The sequence below is a fragment of the Artemia sp. Qi Xiang Cuo genome, chromosome 5 (genome assembly GCF_049724085.1).
Source record: "Artemia sp. Qi Xiang Cuo chromosome 5, ASM4972408v1, whole genome shotgun sequence".
Taxonomy (NCBI): Eukaryota; Metazoa; Arthropoda; class Branchiopoda; order Anostraca; family Artemiidae; genus Artemia; species Artemia sp. Qi Xiang Cuo.
Genome location: NC_142798.1, coordinates 70,212,948 through 70,234,449, shown reverse-complemented (window position 1 = coordinate 70,234,449; position 21,502 = coordinate 70,212,948). Strand labels below are relative to the sequence as shown.

The 21,502-nt window shown below is 35.4% G+C and overlaps 1 protein-coding gene across 7 annotated transcripts in view; it reads left to right on the top strand.

The window, feature by feature from the left end:
* Nucleotides 1–21,502, top strand: part of Patronin (calmodulin-regulated spectrin-associated protein patronin) — a 172,742-nt gene that overhangs the window by 111,024 nt on the left and 40,216 nt on the right. For all 7 annotated transcript variants that reach the window (XM_089089897.1, XM_089089898.1, XM_089089894.1 and 4 more), the window contains 6 exons: nucleotides 6,149–6,275; nucleotides 7,860–8,031; nucleotides 11,378–13,622; nucleotides 14,968–15,306; nucleotides 16,031–16,410; nucleotides 20,194–20,430. In XM_089089897.1, the coding sequence (XP_088946023.1) occupies nucleotides 6,149–6,275; nucleotides 7,860–8,031; nucleotides 11,378–13,622; nucleotides 14,968–15,306; nucleotides 16,031–16,410; nucleotides 20,194–20,430 (3,500 nt within the window). The remainder of the gene's footprint in view (nucleotides 1–6,148; nucleotides 6,276–7,859; nucleotides 8,032–11,377; nucleotides 13,623–14,967; nucleotides 15,307–16,030; nucleotides 16,411–20,193; nucleotides 20,431–21,502) is intronic.

Genomic DNA, 21,502 nt, shown 5'->3' with positions numbered 1-21,502 from the left:
ACGTAGAATCTAATCGAACATTTTTTAAAGATATTTTTATTATTAACATAGTGGCAGATGGAAAAGATATAATCCTTAAAAAAAAGAAAAAAGAAGAAAAAAATTAATGCTGAAAAAATGATCCTCGTTTGATTTTTCGTGCATACCTGAAATTCTTATAGATTTTATTTATATAGCAAAGACGCCGAAATCAATGTAACTGGAATATGACGAGTGTGGATACAAGTAGCAGCAGCAACCCCCCTGTTGACGTTTTGTGTTGACGTTTTACTTTGACGTTATACATTTTTTAGTTACTAGAACTGGACACTAACCAAACTGAACTATTTCCTAAATCGGTAAGAATAGATATGACGGAATTTGCTAGCTAGTGCCAATTTGGGTTTGGTTCTTTTTATACACATTTTCTTCGCAATCTCTGTCATTTCTGTTTGTAATTTCTAATACCTGGAGAGGTCCATACATTGATATATGGGTACTTGGGTACCCATTGGGTACTTGGGTACTTGGATATATGGGTACTTGGGTACACATTGATATATGGGTACTTTGTAAATTTTTAAACATATTTCGTGCATTATTCATGGTAATCCGAGGATGTATAAAAAAGTAACTAGCTAGAAAAATGGCACCTCGATGACACCTTCGAAAAAACATTAACACATTGATTAATTATGCAGAAAATATGTAAATGTAAAGAATACTGGGATTTTTAGGGGGAGATGGGCCGGAAATAGTTTGTATAAATGAATTGCAGGAAGTTCTCGAAGGGTGTTAGTTGTGGTATCTTGACGTTTGTTTTTCATTTTTTTTTCGCATTTTTCATTTATAGCATATACCTTGTCCTTGCTTATACCAGTCATTTTATAAGATATTTCCTTAACAATAATATTTTAAGACATTTTTAAAAACACATTTGCATATATACTAAAAAGTAACAAAAATTTCGGCAGAAACTGAACAGGTAGAAATTTCATACTCTGCCTCTGGGTAATCATAAAGAAAGTCTTGATATCATGGCCGATCCACCGCTTTGCCACCCACCGCTTTGCTAGGGTATCATCCTATTATCCCCCAGGGAGTGGAGAACTTGGTTGACACCTACTCACCATTTTTGGTTGATGCCCTCTTGACGTGAGCGCAGGGACTCTCTTCCCTCCGTAGAGAATGTCTTATGTCTAGATACACAAAAGACCCAACTAGGACGCTTGTTCTTACTGCACACTAAGTTTGATTTAGATCTGGTAACACATTTTCGTAGATGCTTGTATGACCAGAATTTAGGGTCTTCCGCCTCCACAAAGGCTGTAGTGGTGTAAAGGCTTAAACTAGTAGGCTTCGCACTTATTCTTCTGCAATGCGGTTATATTCATTAGCTACTGAAATAAAACATTTTAAGATTTGATCAAATGCTACCAAGCTAAAATAATAGCAAAAATACTACAACAAATGAACAAAAAACACTTTCGTAAAACGAAACTATCTCGCAAAATTAATTCTACAGGTTTTCTTCGATTTTAATTTTCTTTTTGAGATACCAAAATTATTATTTTGGGAAATGCAGCATTCGGAATTTTCTTTAAAATTTAAAAGAGGGTGCCATTTGAATTTTTGCTAATCTCTTCTTAGTAGTAATAAAAAGGATTAAAAATAAAGGGAATATAATAGGTGTCATAGGAACCCATCGTTTCTTGGGAAACTAGCTGTTGTTTGATTTTGAAAATCCCCACTTCACTTTAGACTTGGACTTAAAATTTGACTGCTGACTCTTCACTTGACTTTCCCCTCTTCTTTCTCTATTGCACTAATTATTCGGGCTGCTTAGTATGGGTCACATATATTGACTGTATTCCAGTTCAGCGCAGGCTTGTGGGTTAATTCGCGTTAACCTTTCCTTTCCATCACTATCATCACTAGTTAAACAGCTTTAACTTTAACAACAATAACTGAATTGTAATTAATTCATTTTACCAAGGATAAATTCTATATGTAAACATAAAATGCCTACTTTCTATAAAGAAATATAGATTTTCTTCTAATTATTTATCCTAAAGTTTGAAATTATATTTAGGCTATATATTTCACAAAGGCTGATGATGGTGATGGAATATTAGGGAGTAATCCTCATAAGACGCCAATCTCGTCGAATGTCAATTCACTGATGATTTTGCTAATTGTATGAATAGATGTCTCCTGTTGCTTTTATAGTTCATGCGAGGTGTTTTTAATTTGAATCAACAAATTTGAGATTCGTTCTCAGGTACCCCGTTTAGATGTATAGTACTGGTCTGGCAACGGGTTTTGGTACTGAGGGTACCGATGAAGGTGTGGCGGAGTTAAGTACCGTCTTTTAAACAGGTTTAACCTAAATTGCTTTTGCATTTTCTGTGCTGAGGCCACCGAGAATTTAGGGTGCTCCCACTTAGTGGGTTCCCTGGTGCTGAACTATTTTCAAAATTAACGCGTCAAAAGGGTAGGACTCAACACGGGTTTGAGTGGTTATCACGAAAGGAAGATAGAACAAGACTATGAATAAAATAGAAGAGAGGGTGTATAATTAGCAGGGGGGCAAACTTTTCAAAATAAGGGCTTTAGAATTGGGGTTGTCAAGTTGGTAAAAAAAAGAAGCTCCAAAGGGACTAGAGTGGTTTGATGGTACGGTTTAGGAGACGGTGTATGCTTAGTTCATTGTGAGCCAAAGTTAGTAAAAGAAACAAATTTTGAATCCGAAAATTTTGATATAGGAAATTATTTAGTATCACTATGCTTTTTTTTAAAGCAGAAGTCCAAGTCTGGCAATCAAAAGTATTGTTATTGATTAATGATTTAATTATCGTTAATAAAAAAGTATCGCAAAGTTTTTGACGCTTTGGAAGTGAAGGAAGACTTATTTTGCGAGGAAGAATTAGAAACAGTAGTAAAAGGATTAAAATATATTTAAGTCCCAGATATTGATAGTGTGGTAAATGAGTTTTAAAATATGGTGGTTGTGAAGTTAAAGATAATTACTGAAGACTATGGGTATGATGTTTGAAAAAGGGGAAGTGCTTAACGCTTTTAACAAAACTTTAATTAAACCCCTACGTAAGAATGGTGATAGGAGTAAGTGTGGTAATCATAGAGTCATAGCTTGGTTACTGTAGGAAGCAGATTACTTAGTATCATGATATTTGTCAGACTTAGAGAGGCTGTAGATAAAGTTTCAAGAGAAGAACAGTGTGGTTCTAGGAAGATGAGAGGTTGCGTCATCCAGTTTTTCACTCTTAGATTAATAATTTAGAAGTTCATGAGTCATTAGACCCCTTTTGTCCTCAGTTTTATAGATTATGAACAACCCTTTGATTCAGCCGATAGAAAAGCTTTAGTGAAGGCTCTATCCTTGTATGGTATACCGGATAAATACATTAAAGTGATTAGTGCTATGTAGAAAATGAGGTTAGTTGCTGGTTTCGTATTGAATAAAGAGTTACACTGGGTTACATTCTATCCCCATTTATATGGATCACTTTGATGGATTTTATCCTTAGAAATACAACAAAGGCTATGAGAGAGCATGGAATCAAATAAGAAAGTAAAATTCTCCTTGACTTGCATTATGTCCTAGATGAAAATGTTAGCAAAATGAATGATTTTTTGGAGGTTTTGAGAGTTTAGGGTTTGAGAATTTAAAATTTGGGTGCGAGGTTTTAAATCTTTTAAAAAGATCAAGTCATTAGTTGCCCGTCAATAATGCAGATAAAAAATTATTATATATCCCATGTCCCTTGACTATCCGGATATGGACCTCTCTTGCCCCCCCCCCTAATAAAAATGCTGGAGGTTTGCCCCTGCTAGGACACGTTTCTGCGGATGAAGACTGATAGATTGCCAAAGATCATCCTATTCGGCCGATTATCTATGGTCAAACTAAAAGGAGTCTGTCTCTGAACGCGGTAAATAGAGAACTTAGAGAAAGAACTCTAAGAAACGCGGTCTTAAGAAAGAACTTAGAGAAATTGGGACCTCTTGCTAGGGTGTAAAAAGGGGGGCTTCAGGCGGTTCGGTGCTGCAATGAGTTGTTAGGAGTAGTAGTAGTAATGATTTAATCAAATGATTAATGATTTAATGCTGCGTTTAATGTCAGATCAAGTGCAAGATCAAGGATCTCTCATATGTTGCAAAGCCATAGCAATGGATGTGAGCTCTTTAGATAGCATCATATAAACTCATTTTGAGCAATTGAATTATTAGGTAAAGTTGATTCATTCAATTAAGCTAAATAAAAAAGATTGCCAACTAGATGGGAGTCAGATACTAGATTTGATGATGAACTTGGGCCCAGGAAGCAGTTGCAAGTTGAAATGTAGAATAGTAAGTTAATTTTTCATTTGAAATGTAAATTTGTAAAACTCTTATTACATAGCGTGGAATGATTATAAGTTATTATGTAGTATTTTACAAAGAAGAGTGTAGCTAACTTTAAGAATAAAACGATATCAAAAATAATCCAAATACTATGAAAAATAGTTTCTTTCTAGAGGGGCGGGGTATGCCTTGGTAGTAGCTGTTATTACATGGAACACTACCCATTTTGAATAATTCACTTACTATTCAATATGGACGAAGGCAATAAGGTATTTTAAAACATTCTATCAACTAGACAGCATTCAGGTACCAGATCCAGTAGCAGATTAAGTGGAAGATAAGAGCCCCTCGTATGTTGTAAAGACCCCAGCCTCCAAATAGCGTATGTAGTAGCTGTTATTACATGGAACACTACCCATTTTGAATAATTCACTTACTATTCAATATGGACGAAGGCAATAAGGTATTTTAAAACATTCTATCAACTAGACAGCATTCAGGTACCAGATCCAGTAGCAGATTAAGTGGAAGATAAGAGCCCCTCGTATGTTGTAAAGACCCCAGCCTCCAAATAGCTCTAGCAGTGGAATGGTGAAGTGACCTCTTTTGCTAGTATAATGTAAACTGATTTTGAATATTTCATTTCTATTTAATGTTGATAAATGAAAATTATAAAAGATCTTATCAAATAGATGGCCGTCAAACGTGGCAATTAATATATCCTGATTGGTGGTGGTCTTGTTGCCATGAGAATCCAGTAACCAAGTGTCAACAGTGTAAAAAGCCATCGTTTGAACAAGCTTGGACTCAATCCTATGGTAAAATCCTCTATCCAACCCCAGAAGCTGTAAATGTATATTTGGTTTAATCACTGTTTTATTGGCACCCGAGTTTCCTTTTTGCTTCGATTTGTTTCATAGCATCCACTGCTTGATCATGAACATGGCTTTTTATCTTTTTTTTACTTTTTGTAACTAAATAAGCATGATTTTTCATTGCAAGCTCTTTTCCCCCTTAAATATCTTAATGTAAAAAAAGAAGATCAGCAATAATTTTTCTAAGTGCAAACAATGTGTTGTATAATTTTGTTTTCTTGAAGTTGAATTGTGATCTTTATTTATGCGCTTACAATGCTCTTAAAAAGGCTTAATTGGCTTTATTTTAATGTATATATCATTTTACACATATATTTTTTATATCCCTTGTTTCTGGTAGTTATATTTTATAACTTTATTCTGCGTGTAGGCTATAGTTTGTTATGTGTTGTTTAACAAGACAGTCCTTCAAGTAGGGATAATCGTAACTGAGCATATACCATGTATAAAAAAGGAGTTTAAAAGACATTTAGATTGGTTAAATAAACATGCATAAATTATAGAAAACAGGCTGCGTCTTAAACAGGTGCGTTACGTTGGATTGTGGGGGCTGAGAAGTTGTGGACTAACACCCCCCTTGAAAAAAAATGTAGTTATATGTTTTACCTTCATTTAAAATTTTTCCAATACATTTATCTTATTATCAAATTAACATATAGTATCAAAATTCCTTTCCCTCTCTGGCTAGTTTTAGAAATTTTTTTGATCTTAAATTTTGTTTTAATTATAAGGAATAATGACTATATTTTACTATATTTATATTTTTTACTATATATAGTGTATTTCACTATATTTACGTTTTTTCTTCGCAAATATCCAATGATATTATTGGATATAGACTGAGGAATATTTAAGGCCTGTATATTAGTAATGACCATGTATGGCTATCATTTTATAAGCGGTTTAATAATTTTATTTCTTATGAATAGCATCTACAGTAACGCCCGGGACTAAAGTCGCAACAACTCAACCGATCGCTAGAAGATTTCAACAATCCAGTATTTGTATTGAACTACCTACAAAATCAGAAAATGCAAAACCCCAATATCGTCACAAGTATGTATTAAATTATTCTTTAATGTATAGTTTGCTATCTCTCTCCCTCCCCCTCTCTCCCTTTCTTTAAACCTCTCTCTCTCTCTCTCTCTCTCTCTCTCTCTCTCTCTCTCTTTCTTTCTCTCACACACACATTTTATATATATATATATATATATATATATATATATATATATATATATATATATATATATATATATATATATATATATATATATATATATATATATACATATATAAATTGATTGGTTTCACATTGTATTTTGAACTCTAATCTCCCATGTTATTTTGTAATACAAATCCTCGCTTCGAAATATCCTATTGTGTTTTATTAAAGGAAAAATACAGAAGAGTACAAGACACTGAAAAAACCGTTAGAATTTAGCTTTCTCCATGGGATGGACGATATAAATAAATGGTGTTAAAAGAATTAAAATATTTTCCTTCATTATTGTAAGGTCTTAGAAATTGCTTGCTGTAAGTGATTTTTTTCTACTTGGGCAGAATGGGCCAGTTCTGGCCATTACTCATCAACCACTTGAAGGCTCATTAAGATTTTTTTAGGAAGTGAGTGATTTTGTTTTTATCAATTTTCTGTTCTTTATTTCTTTTAGATAAATCCGCATGTTAATTGCTCTTAATTTGTTCTTTATCAACATGATAACCGAGTCTTGATAATTTCCTAATTAACTCTATTATCCAACTGTATCGAAATTTGTATTGTTAAGAACAATTTATTAACTATCTCTGAAACACGAATATAAAATTAGTATTTTCAAGGGAAAATGATTTTAGCCGAAAAAAGGAACATGATTTGCGCCTAAAGTCCCTGGCACAGTTCACCAAATAAATTCAAGCAAATATGCCTTGTCCATGGTGGCGGGCAGCATATATTAATAGTAATACAAAGAGACAGGAAATTCAAACCAATGATATTGCAGACAATGCAAAGTTATTTATTTAATGTTATTTTTATAGTTATTTTTTTCCTTTTTTGAATTTGTTTGATTACCCCTCTTCCTTATCATGCCATGTCATTTGTTGGGTATACTTATATGTATAAATTTGATAAAAATTGTTATTAAATTAAGTAAAAGATGACCAGGATGCATTGCGTTATTTGAAGCTTTGATTTTAATTTTTGCTCTCTCAACAATTTTTGTTTAGTCTGGTTTTTAATTTTCAACGTCTCTTTGCTTTGTTACTTTTGAAATAGTATTTGTCTCCCCATTTTCACAAACTCTGGTGCCTCTGTTGAGGCTAGTATATTTTTTTATATGTTTATGAATAGAATAATCTTAAATATTCTAAACATACGGTTTGAATTACGTCCAGTCAGTACTTACTTCAACTGTCAGTACTGTACTGTCAGAGTCAGTACTTACTTCAACTACATTTTCTTTGTAAGTCTAATTAAGATACTAAAATGAAACTAAATGCGGAAAATGAAAATGCCTAAATGGGTACACCTACCCGAAGATCTTCTAAAACTGAAGAAAATAGAAAGTTGGTAGGCTTTTATAAATGCTATATTTTTTTTTTTCAAGCTTAAGGGGTTTAATAAATGTATTCTTTTTTTTGAAGTGAGTCATCCAATCAGTCAGAATGTGAAAAACCGGAAGAATTCGTTGTCCATCGAGGGAGATCAGTGCCCACCTTGCAATCTGTTGCTCGACAAAAGCAGCAAAACTTTTTTCCAGATAATGGAAGTAGTGGAGACTCTGCCCAAATGGCTGGAGTTCCTACAAATCGAGAGGTAGTTTTTTTTTTTTTTTTTTTTTTTTTTTTTTTTTTTTTTTTTTTTTTTTTTTTTACTACGGTAAATAATTTACAAACAACAGTTCAAATAAAGATAAATCCTTTTATTAGACAGTGAAAACAATGACAAAATCTCTGGATATTTCGATCATATACACAGTGATTGGCATTAGCAGATAAACTCTGCTGATGAGTTTATCTGCTAACGACGATCACTGTCCATGTGGTCGAAATATTCAGAGGTTCATTGTTTTCTCTTTCTAATAAAATGATTTATCCCCATTTGAACTGTTATTTGTACTTCATGGATAGGCAGTGTGGTCTTCGAGAATACTTACGTCGTATGATAGATAATAGTTGTTTGGACATGCGTTCTTTGATATTTCAAAGAAATTAGTTGTTAGGTGACTTAGATATTCAAAATTACCTTTAATATTTTTCTGAAAATCCCTGGATGTTTCATTCAAGTAACTCAGCTAGTGTCTGAAACCCAAATGTGATTATTTGTTCTAAGTTAATTATAAATACTTAAGATGATATCATACAATTAGCTGTTTATTTCTTGATTTCTCTCTTTGGCTTAATTTATTGCTTAATTTAAATCAGTTAGAATATTAGGAAATTATTTCCTTAAGCCATCTAATTGTCGAGATGCCTCAGAAAGTGAGTTGTCATATAATTCTCTGAGTCCCTTTTAAACCTCAAGTACTTCAGTGAAATGAAGGCTATAGAATGGTAAGTTACTGTCGAGTCATCGACGACCATTTTTATAAAGATTAATTATTGTTAATCCCAGTTAGTAAATTACCTAGCGGATCTTAACATTATCCCCAACTGTTTCAAATGAAAGATCCAGATTTTCAGAAACATTTAGGGTGAATAGCCGGGTCTTGGTTGCAACTGCGTTTCGGACACGAGTATAATCACTTTAGACTGCAGCTAAAATTGGTTTTATGAAAGCATTTGTAAAAATGACGCGATCGCATTTCGACAATGATATGATATAGGGCGATATAGCCTGATTTGCGCGCTGAGTTGTTTATTGGGTTACTCATCCTACGACAATGTGAATTCAGAGCTACCTGCTATTTCGCTTTATATTCAAAGAGCGTTAAACAATATGGAACATGGAATTCTACTGAGTAAATTAGAACATATCGGAGATAGAGGAGAGGTGCTGGAACGGCAATTGGCTCCTATCTTAGCAAACATGAAAGAAGATACACTGGGCGATATCGTGCTAACGGGATTGGATGGCACAGGGATTGAACCTAGGTCCACTGGTATTTTCTAGTTCATGTGAATGAACTAACTAAGGGATTCTCGGAACCCATATTTCAAAACCTCACTGTGCTGCAAGCTATGATGCGGTGAAGGCATTTCAAGTAACGAGTCAGGTGAGCTGCTGGCATTCGTAGATGGTGCTGAAAGTTGGAGATGGTGCTCCAAGAAAAGCTAGAAATTGTCTTTGAAGAAGTTTACATCTGGATGGGTGTGCAAGTTGTATACAATAATTGCTGACAAATCGTTTGGTTTATTCTTTTCAAGGATCGAAACTCTTGGATGTATGTATTGGATTAACGACGCTTCTTGACGCTTGGTCCTTGTATTGGCCTTGCAAGTTGTTGCTACAGCTGAATTTGAACTCTGGGTTCCGTATTACCAACCTTAGATCAAACCCACTACGCCACCACAGGAAAATTGGAACTCTTTAACCCGGAATAACTAGAATTACGAATTCCAGAGGAACTATGAGGTGGCCAGGAATGACTTTTGTAAGGTATCTAGGTGTAACTCCTGGACGAAAATCGCTGCTTCCACACCACATCAGGCTGTGGAACAAAAGCTCTATCGCAATTTGGGCATCATCATAAAACTGAAGCAAGTATTTCCTTTAAAAAAAACCTCGTCCACTTTGCAATGGACTTCTGAAATCTCACATGCAGCATTGTGCCATAATTCGGCAAACTTTTATCACATCTGTAGAGACTTGATCCAATCCAGGGGTATGTAGTGAAAACCGTTGGAAATGTAGATGACTATATCTCCCGTGGTTCGCTTTTTATCCGTCGTGTTCAGTTTATGTTTTTAAGTTTCTTCTCCGGCATCCCAACTACATGCTTACCTAGTAAATCTATTTATCTCAGCTGGTTAAAATGAGAAATCTAGAGATGATCAGAATAATTCAGACGCAGCTGTATTTCGGACACGCTTTATCACTTCAGACTACGACTAAAATTGGTTTAATTGCAACATTTGTAAAAATGAAGTGACCGCGTTTTGGAACTATGGTATAATTTACGGTGATTTTGTTCAAAGTGGGTGCCAAGTTAATTGTGAAGTAGTGTTATGACACTTCGGGGTATGCACATTTTTTCCTTGTTCCTTCTCTTTATCTTTCTATATGAGTTTGATTACAAAAGAAAGTATTGTCCGAGGGGCGTTCATTCACCCTGATATCCCTCGTGTATCTGATAAATATTGTGTGAAACTTGGCATCTAACACGACCGCATTTCAGACAATGGGGCGACGCATGGCAATTTAGTCTGACGATGGCGCTAAGTTTTTCAATTATTTCAGTCAATGTTACGGTTATGATTTACAATATTTATTGTTAATCCCAACTAGTAGGTTGCCTAATTGATCTGCATAACATTTTCAGTTGTAAAAAAAATGAGCTGTTTAGATTTCAAATCAGTTATACTATCCCTCATTTTTTTTTATGTAAGCATGATCTAAAAAGAATTGTAAGAATCCCTGCTACGGCAAGGTTTGGCGTGCTGCTTATCTGTCCCCTGTGGACCAGCAATGGCTCTGGAGGATCTTTTCTTTTCTTTCTTCTTCAATTTGAGACATGATATATTTTTTGACAAAAAAAAGCTCAAAATTTCAAGTAACGTTGTTTGAGCCTGTATTTGTTCAGATGTTTTACTTTCATACCTTTTGTGGCTTGTTTAATTTGTATTGAAATAAGAAAAAACTGCCCAAAGTTAACTTAAAGCATCGCCCAGTACGTAATTTTTACCTACAGACCCCCCTCCCCCTCAGATCAAATTTTGCAAACACCCGTTTCTTCTTGTGCGGCGTTCGGGCTTTCTTTATAAATTGAAAGGTCAGGTTTTATTTTAAAATATCATGAATTTTTTTTTATAAAACAAGTGCTTAATTTTTACTTACAGACCCCCCCCCCCCCCGATAAAATTTTGAGCAGCTATAAATATAAATTTCTTCTTGTGTGACGTTTGGGCATTCTTTATAAATTTAAAGGTCATGTTTTATTTCCTTAAAAAAAATTGATTGCTTTAAGATACCACGAAACAAAATTTTTTTTTTTTTTTTTTAGGAAAGGAAGTCAGGCACCGCTGGTCGTCGGTCGAGGAGGAATTCTATAACTGAGGTCGAATCTCACCTCACGATTGAAAACTTTGGCGGAAGTCAAGAAAATCTGTCCATGTTTTCAAGAAATCCTGATAAAGAACAAGCTGTTCACACCGGCCGAAGACAGGCTGAATCAGAACCACCCTCACGAGCTCCTAGTACGAATTCTATTCCAGGATCCAATTCAAGGGCGAGCGTTACAATGGAATATGATGCAAAGTCTAATAATTCAGCTTCTGGGATGAGAAACTGGTCTAGATCCCAAGAATTTGATCAGGAATATCGACCAGTGCCTCCTCCTCGCACGTCAGATTGCTCAGATGATATTGATCACAGAGATTCTAAATTCTATAATGAGACTGAACATTTAGAGCGTCCTCAAAGACCTCAAAGCAGGTCTCAGCTTCAAGAGTATGAACAGGGACACCGAGGTGGATCTAATCGCGTATTCGAGCGTCCTGACGATATTGACCATAGGGGCTCTAAGTTTTACGATGAAACAGAACATTTAGAGCGAGCTCGAAGGCCTCAGAGTCGAGGCGATTACCAGGCCAGAGAAATTGAAACGGGATTTATCGAAAGACCCCGTAGACCTGAAAGTCGTGGGCAGTCACAAATGAGAGATTTAGATTTTGATGACAGAAGGAGGTCAGAAAGTCGTGGCCCAAGCGTTACTCGACAATTTGACTATTATGATTATCGCGATGATAGATTTTCACGTAATGAAAATCGTAATGCTCTTGAAAATCGGTCACGTCGATCAGAAAGCCGAGGGCGCTACCCTTGTGACGAAAGTGCACGTGAGTATGATTGTCGTAACCGATCAAAGCATGAAGATGGACCTCGCAATTTTGAAAATCATGGATATTACGATGAATATGAAGAGCGCGTGCGTTCCCAATCTCGTTTCGATAATTTGGGCGATAGACCTCGTAGACCGGAAAGCCGGGGAATATACAGTGAAAGAAAAGATGATTTTTATGAGGAAAAGCGTTATGAATCTGCCAGAATTAAAGATGAGCCTCGAGAGGAGCCGAATTCTCACCCAATAGTCATAGTTGCAGATCCACAGATAGTTAGTGAAAATCCTGTTCAGGCTGTTAGTAAAATAGCCAAAGCTACTAATTTTGTTGAGCTTTCTAAGCTTCGAGATCAATCTGGAAGTCAAGGATTAAGCATTGTTTATATGTGCAGCGATTCTGATTCATCTCAAAGGCATGATAAGCGCCTTTCTACCGAAAATAAACGACCAAAAAGCTTATTTGTGGCATCTCAAGAGGAAGAACGCGAAGAATTTGATGATTCTGTTCGAATGGATTTAGTATCAGCTCGTTTGAAAATGGAAGAAAAGAGGAGACAAATTGAAGATGAGAAGAAAAAAGCTTCGGCTTTGGCCACCAAACACCGGCAAGATATCGGCAAAGCGGCGTTTCTTCAAGCTGTATCAAGAGGAAGACCAGATCTTGGCACACCTGATTCAGGTGGAGGTGAGTTGCCTGCTGATCTTGAATATCGCTCCGGTACTATCAGTGATGGCACCGACAAAGTACGATCTATGGGTGAAACGGAAGAAAGAGATATGTATTGGAATCAAGATTCAGGTCGTTCGCAGTCTTATGCCCAGAGCCCAGATTTTCCACCAAACTTCAATGGGGAACAATTTTATATGAATCAGCAAATGACAAGGCGTACTTGGGGGCAGCCACAGCCTTTGCCTGTTGGTTATGGCTACAGTCAACCTGATCAACAATACCTAGTTTACAATCAGCCTTCACCGGTCCGTCGAGCACAATGGGGTCAACCACTGGCTGTACGTCCTCTTATGATGCAACAATTCTATACGCCAAAAGACCCTGCCTTCTACGTCCCTCCACCCCAAGTCTATGACTCACCTCAGCAAGATTTTTATCAAAATAGTGAAACACCTAGTGATTTGCCGTTTCGACTTCATGATAATTTTATTGATAGACCTCAAAATGAGATGAACGGATCTCGCGACAACAGGAATTCAATCAGCAACGATTCTTTCAGGAGCGCTTTCACTTCCACCCGTAAGGAAGAGTCTTCCGAAAAGAATTTCATGCCAATTAAAGACGGTAGACGAAGTGAAGAAAGAGAATCGCCAATTTTGTTGAGGTCAAGACATGCTTCAAGCCAGCAAGAACTGAAAAAAGACCGTCCCCCAAGTGTTGCATCTCAAGGAAGTGGAGGTAAGTATTATTTGCCCGTCACTTGCCTCTACTCAGGATCATAATTAATTATGAAGCCAATAATAAGTATTTCATCTCACAGAAACCCAGGGGGAGGAGAAAGACGGCGTAAGGACTGGAAGTCTATCTGATTTTTTCTTATTTACTTACTTGTTAAGATTCCTTATTAAAGGTCTGCAGCTTTTCCCTCATTAAAAAAATCTAGAAGAGTGGTATGGTACCCTTGCCTCCAGGGATATAAATTGGAGGAGGTAGAGGTTGGTGTTTTCTCCCCCTTCTTCCTACTTCCCCCTATATTTTGGAGATTGTCTTTTTTTTACTTTTTTTTTTCATCGAAAAAGCTTTTTTCTTGGTATTTTCATTAAAATATTTGAAAAATTACCCACTCCCGGCATTTTTGTAAATTGACATCACTGCTTGTTTTCAAGTTAAATGTTTACCTTGTCAGATTTTCAGTCAACTGTAAAAGAAGAAGAAGAAGACTCCCTCTTATTTGCTATTTCTGTATTAATGGACTAGTAAGCTAGGCTAAAAGATAACTGATAAGCAAGAAAAAAGACGTAGAGACTAGAGAAAATGGTTTGGTAGGAATAATTTAAATAATTGTTTTTTATAATAATCTTTTTAATTATCTTTGTTACAAGGTATCAATATAGTGAAGTTTGGCAGCCTCGCAATTTGTTGCTTTGTTGCATATAGAAAAGTTTGCCAATCCTTCCATTTATTTTGCTTAAAGTAGTTTTATTGGTATTTGAAATGAAAAATTTAATCCCCCTTTTGATTTTGAAAAATATATTTTGACACCCCCCCCCCCCCGAATCTTTGTTTTTGTAAATTGACACTGCTGCTTCTTTTCAGGATAAATGTCCTGGTCAGTAGCATTGTAAGATTTTCAGTCAAACTGAAAAAAAAGTGAATAATTTGTATAAATAAAAAGAAGTGAAGAGACTCGATAATGTGATTTGTTAGAAATAATATGAAAAATGTTTTTTCATAATAATCTTTTCAATTATCCTTGTCAAACTTATCAATACAGAAAAGTTTGCTAATCCTTTCATTTACTTTGCATAAAGTACATCAATAATCAAGTTTTACTGAGACTATTTAATCTTCGAACTTTTTTCAGAGCTGAATCTGACGAAATGCTTTGCACAAAAAGTTTTCATGCTTGCAGGATATATTCGAAAAAAAAAAAAAAAAAAAAAAAAAAAAAAAAAAAAACCCGAAAAAATATACCCTATAAAACCTGGGAAATTTTCTGAAAATATCCCGTCTCAGCCGGCCTTTGTTTGAACGCATGTAGTTAGTAATATTATGTAGTCTCATTATATTCTATATTTGGTAGGGCGTGCTTCTGTGGGAATCCACACCCAATTGCCAGCACCATCAGTTGACGATATGGAACCGCAAAGTATCTCATTTATTGAAATGCAAACAACAGATGACGCCGATGGTGATTTGCCTCAGAGGATCCAACGCCTCAACCTCAGCTCAGGCAGCCGAACTTATAGAATTCCTGACTCTGCCAAGTCACCGCCTAGACCCTCCTTGAGTAGAACTTTCTTTCAAGCACAACAGAAAGAGCTCCCAAGCCCTATTCGCACTCCAGAAAAAGATATTGAGGAAGAAGTGGTTAATGAGATCAAACTGGCAAAACTTAAGGAAGGTGTTGATGCAGATCAAGGTAAATTTATTGGCACGGCTGTTCACTATAATTTAAAATATGTTCACGGAATTCAAAATAATTCAGAAATTCAAAGATAATTTATATGTAATATAGATCCAGAAATTTGAATTCTGAGAATTCTAGATTAGAGGGAACTCAAGATTGGATTAGTTGCAAAATAAGATATTTTGTATGTTCTAATTAGTAGAGGCTGATATGTTGCTGCAATAACTAAGTTAATAGGTGACTAAAATCTTAATGCCTTTGTTCAGTCTTAAAATTGAAGCGCACGTTATTTACTTAGGCTAAGAGCCCGAAGAGGTCCTTCGCAACACTTTTCACTGGATTCATCTTTTTCCTCAGCAATGGGTTTAAGAGTCTCAGGTTTTGATGATGGTTTACTTTGAAATAATCCTTTTTAATTTATCTATTGTGCTGTAAAATCAATAAATAACTTTGTACCAACGGGAGTATATTAAATTAATGCTACGTTATGTAGGCACATTTTATCTGAGTTGATTTCTCTGTTTCTCCCTTTCTTCTCTCTCTCTCTCTCTCTCTCTCTCTCTCTCTCTCTCTCTCTCTCTCTCTCTCTCTCTCTCTCTCTCTCTCTCCTTTAATTTGTGCTCAATTTTTCTTTAAGACCCCTCCCTCAAAAAAAGAGAGGGGGGAGGGGGTGAGAAAGAGAGATTTGCTACGAAGTAAAATCGTGATTTGTATTCTGTACAATTTTTCTGTTTAGGGTTTGTGATTACCTTTGATGATTCTCCTAAGCCTCGAAGACCTAAACCTCAACTCGGCACTCGAAAACCTTCATCTACTCCGAGCAGCGTAACGAAGTCATCTACTCCTGAATCCCCAATCACACCACAGAAATCGGACACTCTCTCACCAAAACGCAGCTCACTTTCCGCGCTCAATCGCCTCAAATCAGAAATTAAAGAAAGGTCTCCCAGTCCGATGGACTCTCCGAGTTTAAATAAAGAGGTGCAACAGATTACTGAGTCGATTGAATCTCCACGAATTGAAAAGTTGACTGTTGCTACCAGTGGGAATTCCCGACTCTCTGGTCAAAGCGGCCTGGGTTTTGTTATTGATGCTAAAGACGACAGTTTTGATACAGTAAGTTAATTTGAAACTACTAGCAAGCCTGTTGCTGTCAAGAGACGGTATCTTTATCTCTAATCGAAAAACATTACTCTTAGAATACCAAGGACATCAAATAAAAGCCTTTTCATACCCACCGAACCTTGTTAGATCTATTTATATGTGAAATCCATGGTTATCTATGATCTTTCTTTCGGTTGTTGGAAAATTATGAAGTTTTTGGGGCAGTATCACATTTCGCTAGTGTTGCTGCATTAAACCTTGAAAATAAATAAGCAAAACTAATTATTCAAATTTGACAACGCTGTTCGTTCGTAAAAATTCAAATATCAACCGTCTGTTGATTACCAAAAACAAATGTATTGTCAAGGGAGATCGTCACCTTTTTAAGGTTTGATGTGCTTTTAGCTTAATTTTGCTGCTTTTTCACCCCTAGTTTCCTTTTCTTAAATTTGAGCCAACTATTACCGGAAACAGTACAACTACGTAAGGAGGTCCTTTCTTCAAATACCGAATTATTTATTTTTGAAAATATCCTAAGATATATAATTTTCCACTTAACAAACTCAAAAAGCAATATTTCGTTTTCACTGTCCTTGGTACAAAAAAAAAAAAAAAAAAAAAAAACACAAAGAACCAGAGAACACTTTTTAAATTTATCTATATATTTTCTTCTTTTACCTATATGTGAATAATCGATTGCTTGTAACTAATCGTAAGCTCAAACACACTGGTAAGATGGTATTCTTGGCTGCAAAATGGATAGTTGACCTGGAAAAATATTACTATTTTTAAAGATAAAGCACCGTTTTCAAACTTAACTAAATACCTTCTTTGACCTATATCTCTGTTTGTATAACTAATAGTACGCTCAGACATGCTAATAAGATACCCTTGCCTGTAAAAATCTATACTTGGCTAGGAATGTGTTTTCAAACTTACCTAAATGCGTTTCACTTTGAGCTGTGGCAAATTTACCCCGTTTAACTAATAGTTAGTTCAGACACGTTGATGAGATAGTACCCTTGTCTGTAAAAATCTATGCTTGACCCTGAATATTATTGTTTTTTTTAAGAAACACATCGTTTTCAAACTTACCCTAATGCTTACCATGGGCTTACCATGTAACTAATGGTAAGCTCAGACACACTGGCAAGACCGTATCTTTGCCTGCAAATATAGAAACTTTATCAGTTAAAATACTACCATTTTTGAAAAGAAAACACCGTTTTTAAAATACCGATATCCTTTTTATTTTGACATGTATCTAATTTATCCATTGTAATTAACGGTAGGCTCAGACACTCTGGTAGGACTATATTCTTGCATTTGAAAGTGAATACTTGACCTATAAAAATATTACTATTTTAAAGATAAAGCACCGTTTTTAAACATTCCTAAATAACTTCATCTTTGACCTATATTGAATCTATTCTTACAACTAATGGTAAGATCAGACCCATTGGTAAGGAAGTACTCTTGTGACCAGGAAAAATATCGCTGTTTATCAGTTTTTAAAGAAAAGAAACTTTTACGCTTGCCATTATACTCTCTACTAATACTCGACATAATACATTGACCATGTTCAACGTATGTTTAACTCCTCTTCTATGAATAATAGACAGCTCATACACATTGGTGCATCCAGATGCATCACTCCGTGTGCATCCAGGTTTCAGAACCTGGATGCACATATAGCCCTTTGACTTTCTACTTAAATTTATTCCTAACTACTCTTCTATGAGTAATAGACAGCTCATACACATTGATCATAACCAATTTCCAATTCAGATACGCTGGCAAGATATGGTATATTCGCCTGTAAAAACTGATAATTTACCAGAATTATTTATGTTCCTTGATTTCAAAAAGTTCAGCCTACTGTTTCTCAGTCGTGTTTTCAATTTCGTTTCAAGTGTTCTTCTTAAAGACGAACATTTCAAAATAATAAGAACAAAAACAAACATGTTGTGGCTATTGTCAACCGATCACTTGTATAAGGGTTAATTTCGGAGGGGCAAAGTGCATCTGCCTCTGTGATGCATCCCAATCTAATTTTGAAATTTTCATTATAGTTTGAAATCGCAGTAGGAAAAATATAGTTGCATATGGTCCAGTTAAAGGGGGGTTCAGTTGCACGAGGGTTCAGTTAAATAGGGCTGAGTTGCATTGAAGCTCAGTTACATGGGTTCAGTTGGGTTCAGTTACACACACACACTCCTTCTATACAATGTATAATGTCATTACAGCCCTATGATGTTTTTTGTGATCTTTAAATGCATTTAAATGTGACGCCATTCACTTGAAAATTATTTTTTTTTTTTTTTTAATAAAGGCTCTAAAGTAAAGTCAACCGAAGAGTGCACGCTATGCCCATGACCCACATAAATATTGTCATGCGCCACCGATGGGGCATGTGCCCCACGTTGGGAATCACGGATCACGGAAGTGTTTTTCTAAGACTTTGTGCATAAGAAATAAAATGTTGATTTGCAATTTATGTTTTAGGCAGAATTAAAATATTTAGTCCAATTTTTTTAATAATAATTCAAAAATCAATATTATTAATAAGTTAATATTAATTTTGAATAACTAACAATTCAGGGTCGGTGGGAAGTGTATTCTCCTGCCATATGGATTCTAATATCTGAATATCCTGTATTTGGTATAATACTTGGTATTATCTGAACGATATACTGCATTATTTATGAGGTTGATGCTGAGGTTGATGGGAACGGATTTGCTTTTGAAATTAATCATAAAATAAATCACTTTTTGATTATTTTTGTTCTATCCTAAAATGCTTTCAAGAAATTAATGATTGAACTTTAGCATAATAGGTGGGGCATATTGTGAAAAAAATTTGTTTGGCTTGGTACAGACGGTGCAAAGTCAATATCAGGACATAAAACGGGCCTTCTAGCACTAATTAAAATAAAAGGGTGGACGCTCTGTCCATGACCCACATAAATATTGTCATGCCCCACTGGTGGCGCATGTGCCCCATGTTGCCCATGTGCCCCATGTTGAGAATCACGGATTTATAGTATTGTGATTTGATGCTTCAATCTAGAGGTTCATTGGATTACCGACTTTGGTGTCAATTTATCAAAATTTAGATGAAGGGGGAGACAATTTTTTTTCAATGAAATTACCTAAGATGGCATTATTCAGTGTAAACACCCCATAAAGGGTATTTTTTAAAATCTAGGCACAGACTCCCATGGCCTCTCCCCCTAATTGGTGCCACTGGTTGTTCGATTATCAGAAAGGAGAGGGGAGAAACGAATTTCAGGGCCATTAAAAAAAAAATCTCAAAGGTGGCGTCTTTGACTAAATATAGTGGGAAAATCTGTTTATGAACGGATGCTTTGGTTTCCTATATTTGATTCACTTTTTGTCAGGTGCAACTATAGTAGGAAATCGCAGTCAGAATCAATATAAAAAGATTTGACGTTATTTTTGGAAATTGTTCTGAATTTCAATATGGTGTATTCAATCATTTTTTTTTATTTTTTTTTTTTATATAATTTTATCTCACGGAATTAACACTCTTCTTTGGCATCAATTTTTGTGTAGAGGGATTTCTTTGTTTTTATATTGAATTCTCTCTCGTGCTGACAAAGCGTCATTGTGAATCGTCGTTTCTCGCAAACTTCATTTTAAAAAATCACATGTTTTTTTTTCTGAATCGCTGATTTTCCTTCGAAATTCATTATTTGAAGATCGAGAGCTAAACCGAAAAAAACCCTTCTCCAAATTAATTTTACCCACATAAAGAATCATGAATTTTTCTAGGATACTTTGGATGACATGGAGAGAAAAAAGGAGATTCTACTTATGAAATCCCTCAAGAGGAAACAAGAGGTTGAAGATGCAAAGCGACTTAAGGAGCTTGAAGCTCAACTTAAAAAAGAAGAAGAAGCGCAAAAGGAAGAGGAAAAAATAAGAAAAAGGGAAGAAGAAAAGGCACGGAGAGCGGCTATTTTTGAGCAATACAAGTTGAAAAAAGCTGCCGAGGAAGCAGAAAAGGAGGTAAGCAAACATTTATTCCACATTAGTGAGATGTTATATATCTTTTTGAAGCAGGAGTGCATGTAGGGGAAGGGGGTATTTTTGCCTGCCTCACTCTTCGGTTTGAAAAGAAAAAAACTATGAATGATATGCTGTTTTCCCCATAATTTGCCTATTTTTCTCTTTATTTTTTAATTTTGTACCTTTCACCTTAAATAAATTTATCCTTTAGTGAGTAATGTGATATATCATCTAGTGAAATATCCCTTGTAAGAGAAATAAAATCCTGTGAAAACTTGAAGGCTTGAAATCTAGAATGAAGACAAGAAAACTTGAAAAACATAAGTAGCGTTGAAAATTTGAAGACAGTCAAGAAAACTTGAGGACTTGAAAACTAGAATGAAGACAAGAAAACTTGAAAAACATAAGTAGCGTTGAAAACTTTTAAGACACTCAAGAAAACTTGAAGACTTGAAAACTTGACTAAAGACGGTAAATAACACGCTAATAATGCCCGCTCTCTATACACTAGCAGCGTATAGTAGTTCACTACAGGTTGTGGACAACGAAATGCCCGCTACCTTCGTAGCCGTAACTTCTTGTTCGAAGTGTCAACTTCTTCAAAATTTTATGTGTAAAAGTGATGAATAGTTACATTTCCTGCAACGATGAATATACTTATAATTTCCTGCAGAGGCGAGATTATTTTTGAGTTCTAGGCTGTCACTCATCTCTCTCTCTCTCTGCTGTCGTTCAGTTTATTTTCCATTTAAATGCATTTTGAGGTTCAATGCAGGTTCAATCACACTTCAATCCTCCTGATCTAAATTATTATGCTGATCCTCCCTTTGAGAACAGCTTAGCAAAAGGTTTTTAACAATTACCTCATAAGTGTTCAAATTTCAGATACGACCTTTGGGTGTAATAGTGACGAATGATTTTTGACAGTTATGACTTTTAGGTGTGACAGTGATGAAATATTTTGCAAGAGAGCAGAAAAATAGGATGTTTTTGTTTCAGAATTTGAGTCAACACATGGCAGATCCGACCTTTAGGTGTGACAGTAGGAGAGCAGAAAAATAGAACTTTCTGC